Source organism: Salvelinus sp. IW2-2015, unplaced genomic scaffold, assembly GCF_002910315.2.
Source record: "Salvelinus sp. IW2-2015 unplaced genomic scaffold, ASM291031v2 Un_scaffold3936, whole genome shotgun sequence".
Taxonomy (NCBI): domain Eukaryota; kingdom Metazoa; phylum Chordata; class Actinopteri; order Salmoniformes; family Salmonidae; genus Salvelinus; species Salvelinus sp. IW2-2015.
The window spans coordinates 32,121-38,369 of NW_019945210.1; the positions used below are offsets into that span (position 1 = coordinate 32,121).

Genomic DNA, 6,249 nt, shown 5'->3' on the forward strand with positions numbered 1-6,249 from the left:
ATGTGTGGATTGATTCTGAATATGTTCGTGATCTAGGAACGCCAGCAGCGGGGTGTAGGCATAATCAGCGCACGACACGAGAGCTCTCGTCGTTCCAGTTAGTTAGTTAGCTGTATTATGCAGAGACTACATGCAGACGGGACATTTTCGGGGCAGTATAAGTCGGAGGCGTTTTTGTTTGGACATAGCTAAAGCTCTTTGTTGGGTAGGTTTCTCCTCAGACAGCTAGAGTTTGGAAACTCGATACGGTTCTGGGACCCATTCCTGGTCGAGCACGAATCCACCCTTTTTGCAGGTGTTTGGACTGATAACCTGTGCGAAACATCAGAAATTGTTAGGTGACTTCCTCTGTCGGGATGCTAAGCTTAGAACTAGCGACTAGTTTTCGCACATATTGTGAGAATCCGAGGCTTCCTTGGTCAGATTCCGTGTGAGTTCTCTCCTTCTCTTATGTATCAACATGTGAAACATCTGCTTTCCATTGGTTTTGAAAACCATTTCACATGTTGATACATAGGAACCGAATGAGCCGGTTGGTCACAATCATTGTGGAACTAAGTCTAGTTGGTTAATAGACAGGTCAACCTACATGTTTCTGGTTCCCACAGGAGGCCAGGGTGTCTGCTCGTCCCAGGGGTCCAGTTTGAGTCCCAAGGGCAGGCCAGGAAACCCCCAGGTAGCATTCAAACGCAGTGAACCCCCGGCCAGGCCGCTATTAACGGGGCAGGCTGGGGGGCTGAGCCAGCGGCTGGCGTGTAAGATCAGGACATCCTCAACAACTGTTGAAACCCCCCAAACACATACATCACATGTAGGGGGAGGGAGGGAGGGAGGGAGGGTGGGGGGAGGTGGAGAAGAAAAGACACATGAAGAGAAGTAACAGTAAAGCTTTATTCCTAGCAGAGTCCCTAAAATTCCCTAAGAAGAGTTCTCTCTAGACAGAGTTCCTTCGAACACGAGTTCCCTAGACAGCAGTTCACGACAGAGTCTAGACGAGTCTCTACATCCCTAGACAGAGTTCCTCCCTAGACAGCAGTTCCTTCCCTCTAGACAAGTCTCCCTCCCTAGACAGAGTTCCTTCCCTAGACAGAGCTTCCCTCCCTAGACAGATCCCCCAAGAGTTCTCCTTCCCGTAGACAGAGTTCCTTCCCTAGACCAAGAGCTCCTTCCCTAAGACAGCAGCTCCTTCCCCTAGACGGAGTCCTCCTAGACAGAGTTCCTTCCCTAGGAAGAGTCTCTTCCTAGACAGGCTCCTTCCCTACACAGAGCTCCTTCCCTAGACCATAAGGCTCCTTCCTAGACAGAGTTCCCTGCAGATCCCTAGACAGAGCTCCTTCCCTAGATGGGAGAGTCCTCTTCCCTTAGACAGAGTTCCTTCCCCTAGACAGAGTTCCTTTCCTAGACCGATTCTTCCAGAAAGATTCCTTTCCCTAGACAGTCCCTAGACAGAGTGCCTCCCTGCACCCTTCCTAGACAGAGCTCCTCTCCCCTAGAACAGAGTCCCTTCCCTAGAAGAGCTCTTCCTCCTAGACAGAGTTTCTCCAGACTTCCCTACTAGACAGAGTTCCTCCCTAGACAGAGGTTCCTTCCCTAGACAGAGCTTCCTTCCCTAGACAGAGTTCCTTCCCTAGACAGAGTTCCTTCCTAGACGAGTTCCTTCTAGACAGAGTTCCTTCCTAGACAGAGTTCCTTCCCTAGACAGAGTCCTTCCTAGACAGAGTCCTCCTAGACAGAGTCCTCCCTAGAAGAGTCCTTTCCCTAGACAGCGTTCTTCCTAGACAGAGCTCTTCCCTAGACGAGTTCCTTCCCTAGACAGAGCTCCTTCCTAGACAGACTCCCTAGAAGAGTTCTCCCATAATTCAGATTCGATTCACGTTAGATGGAGTATTTGCTGTTTTGGCTTCCAGAGCCACTCGCCTCTAAACAGAACATGTCAGGTCCTTGGACTATAAGGTGTAATGCTGGGCTCCAATAGTCCATTACTGGGCTAGGGACCCTGGAACCAAAGTACCTGTCACTGTAGACCCCGTGTGTCGAACCGGTTGACATCGTGGGTGGAGGTCTGGTCTGGACAGCACTGACCACTCAATCACATGCTGTTTAGAGAGAGAGACAGTTTTACATTGACAAGTTTTCTACATCGTTTTTTTTGTTACATGTCTGACCAGCAATGTGTTACAGTTAAGACTGGGTTTAGCGATGGGTTAGGGTTAGTTAACTGGCGTTAGATTTTTAGCGGGTTACGACTGGGTTAGACTGGGTTAGGGTTAGACATGGGTTAGACTGCGTTGTAGACTGCTGAGGGTTAGAAGTGTGGGTTTAGACAGTGTGAGTCAGTAGGGTTAGGACAGTGTGAGGTTCAGACGGTGTTAAGGGGTTAGACAGTGTAGGGTTAGACGTGGAGGGTTAGACGTGTAGGGTTGATGGTTGAGGACTGCGTTAGACTGGTGTAGGGTTAGACAGTGTAGGGTTAGACAGTGGAAGGTTAAGAAGGTGAGGTTAGACTGTTAGGGGTCAGACTGAGTTAGGGTTTAGACGTGGGGGTAGATCATGTGGGTTACGACAGTTAGAAGGGGTTAGACTGGTTAGGCGGGTTAGGATTTGCGTTTAGTGGGTTTGATGGGTTAGGGTTAGACTGGGTTAGGGTTAGACTGGGTTTCAGGGTTAGACTGGGTTAGAGTTTAGACTTGGTTAGAGTTAGACTGGGTTGAGTTAGACTGGGTTTAGGGTTAGACTAGGTGAGGGTTAGACTGTGTGAGGAGGGTTAGACTTGTGTGAGGAGGGTTAGACTGTGTGAAGGGGTTAAGACAGTGTGAAGAGGTTAGACAGTGTGAAGAGGTTACGTGTGGAGGAACGGGTTAGACAGTGGGAGGAAGGTTATGCAGTTGGTGAGTAGGGTTTAGGACAGGTGGGGGGTGGGGGGGGAAGGGGAGGGGTTTTTAGAAAGTTGGGGGGGTTTGGGATTGGGGGGTTAGAAGTGTAGCAGTTGAGGAGTTGTAACACGTGTGTAGGAGGGTTAGACAGTGTGAGGAGGGTTAGACTCAGTGTGGGAGGTTGATTGGAGGAGGTTAGACAGTGTGATGGAGGGTTAACAGCTGTGAGGAGGGTTAGACAGTGTGAGGAGGGTTAGACAGTGGTGAGGAGGGTTAGACAGTGTGAGGAGGGTTAGACAGTGTGGAGGGTAGACAGTGGAGGAGGGTTAGACAGTGGTGAGGAGGGTTAAGGACAGTGTGAGGGGTTAGAACAGTGTGAGGGTTGACTGTGGAATTTAGAATGTGTTGAGGGTTAGACTTGTGTGGTTTTTTGGTGGGGGAATGGGGTTAGACTTGTGGTAGATGTGGAGTTAACTGTGTGAGGGTTAGACTGTGTGAGTTATGACTGGGGAGTTTAGACTGTGTGAGGTTAGACTGTGTGCCTCACTGGCCCGGTCTAGCTGCCACCAGCCCACCAATGTCCCCTGCAGATGTTCAGGTATTCTCTGACTGGCAGACTATATTGTCACTATGAATGGTGGCTAGAGCAACACTGAAGCATGCATGAGAGCACCAGCTGTTCCAGACGACTGTGTAATCACGCTCTCCGTAGCCGATGTGAGTAAGACTTTTAAACCTGGACAAAAAGAACACCTACGTGAGAATGCTGTTCATTGACTACAGCTCAGCATTCGACACCATAGTGCCCTCAAAGCTCATCACTAAGATAAAGTCTGAACACCTCCCTCTGCAACTGGATCCTGGACTTTCTGATGGGCTGTCCCCAGGTGGTGGCAACAACACATCTACTACACTGATCCTCAACACGGGGGCCCTCAGGGGTGCGTGCTTAGTCCTCTCCTGTACTCCCTGTTCACCCACGACTGCATGGCCAGGCACAACTCCAACACCATCATTCTCTACACCTAACCCTAACCCTAACGACAACGGTGGTAGGCCTGATCACCGACAACGACGAGACAGCCTATAGGAAAGAGGTCAGAGACCTGGCCAACCTCTCCCCAAACGTGATCAAGACAAAAGGATATGATCGTGGACTACAGGAAAAAGGAGCACTGAGCACGCCCCCATTCTCATCGATGGGGCTGTAGTGGAGCAGGTTGAGAACATCAAGATCCTTGGTGTCCACATTACCAACAAACTATCATGGTCCAAACACACCAAGACAGTCTTAAAGAGGGCTCAACAATGCATATTCCCCCTCAGGAGATGGAAAAGATTTGGCATGGGTCCTCAGATCCTCAAAAAGTTCTACAGCTGCACCATCTAGAGCATCCTGATTTGGTTGCATCACTGCCTGGTATGGCAACTTTGCTCGGCATCTCGACCGAAGGCCTACGAGGGTAGTGCGTAGGCCAGTATCACTGGTGCCACCTTCCTGCCATCCAGGACCTTATACAGGCGGTGTCAGAGAAATGACCAGAAATTGTCTAAAGACTCCAGTCACCCAAGTCCTAGATGTTCTTTTTGGCTAACCGCAGGCGGCAAGAGGTACCAGTCTAGTTCAATCTTTATTATTGATTTCAGGACAAGACGGAATCAGTCTCTGCTGTTGTTTTAATGAACTAACACCTTTAGCAATGAATGTGGTGTTTCTGAGAGGTTTATTTGGTATAAAATGCCATATGAATCTGTCACTGCCCAGGATGGTAGACATAAAGTCTGTGTTGTTATGTTTGTAAGTGGGTTTATTACATTATTGCTTTATGAGGCTGTCAAAGTCCCCTGGTTGTATGTTCTGCGGCCGCTCATCTTGTAATGAAGGATTTATTGAGGTGGTTTATAACAAGGTTGTCACGTACCCAGGTCATAGGCCATGAAGTCCGAGGAGAAGCACTTGGCTCCGTGGCTCATGGACGTGTCGTTGTGAGTGTTCCCTCCAAACACCAGCATGGTTCCGCTAACGATGACCGCCGTGTGGAGGTACCGGAAGAACCCGCTGTCCTTTAGAACCGTCCTGGAAACACACAGAACCATTGAGAACATCAGCAGGAGAACAGATACAATGTGTCCCCGAAATGGCCCCCTATTCTCTATGGGCCCTGGACAAACCTAGTGCACTATATAGGGAATAGGACCCCCTATTCTCTATGGGCCCTGGACAAACCTAGTGCACTATATTAGGGAATAGGACACCCCTATTCTCTATGGGCCCTGGACAAACCTAGTGCACTATATAGGGAATAGGACACTATATATGGGACATAGGACCCCCTATTCTCTATGGGCCCTGGACAAACCTAGTGCACTATATAGGGAATAGGACACCCTATTCTCTATGGCCCTGGACAAACCTAGTGCACTATATAGGGAATAGGACCCCTATTCTCTATGGCCCTGGACAAACCTAGTGCACTATATAGGGAATACCCCCCTATTCTCTTATGGGCCCTGGACAAACCTAGTGCACTATATAGGGAATAGGACACCCTATTCTCTATGGGCCCTGGACAACCTAGTGCACTATATAGGGAATAGGACACCCTATTCTCTATGGGCCCTGGACAAACCTAGTGCACTATATAGGGAATAGGACCCCTATTCTCTATGGGCCCTGGACAAACCTAGTGCACTATATAGGGAATAGGACACCCTATTCTCTTGGGCCCTGGACAAACCTAGTGCACTATATAGGGAATAGGACCCCTATTCTCTATGGCCCTGGACAAACCTAGTGCACTATATGGGAATAGGACCCCTATTCTCTATGGGCCCTGGACAAACCATGTGCACTATATAGGGAATAGGACCCCTATTCTCTATGGGCCCTGGACAAACCTAGTGCACTATATAGGGAATAGGACACCTATTCTCTATGGCCCTGGACAAACCTAGTGCACTATATAGGGAATAGGACACCCCTATTCTCTATGGGCCCTGGACAAACCTAGTGCACTATATAGGGAATAGGACCCCCTATTCTCTATGGGCCCTGGACAAACCTAGTGCACTATATAGGGAATAGGACCCCTATTCTCTATGGGCCCTGGACAAACCTAGTGCACTATATAGGGAATAGGACCCCCTATTCTCTATGGGCCCTGGACAAACCTAGTGCACTATATAGGGAATTAGGACCCCCTATTCTCTATGGGCCTGGACAAACCTAGTGCACTATATAGGGAATAGACCCCCTAATTCTCTATGTGGGCCTTTGGACATAATACCTAGTGGATTCATATATTAGGGATTTAGGACACCCTATCTTCTAATGGCGCCTGACAACCTAGTGCACTATTATAGGGAATTAGGAACA

At 49.0% G+C, this 6,249-nt stretch overlaps 1 protein-coding gene across 1 annotated transcript in view; it reads right to left on the minus strand.

Annotated features, from left to right (window-relative positions):
- The window catches only part of LOC112076698 (attractin-like), a gene marked incomplete at its 5' end in the record, with an annotated part of 41,979 nt that overhangs the window by 25,792 nt on the left and 9,938 nt on the right, over window positions 1–6,249 (minus strand). Inside the window, 5 exon segments of the mRNA XM_070441421.1 lie at window positions 1,651–1,659; window positions 2,019–2,053; window positions 2,055–2,087; window positions 2,089–2,096; window positions 4,796–4,950. Coding sequence (XP_070297522.1) covers window positions 1,651–1,659; window positions 2,019–2,053; window positions 2,055–2,087; window positions 2,089–2,096; window positions 4,796–4,950 — 240 coding nt within the window.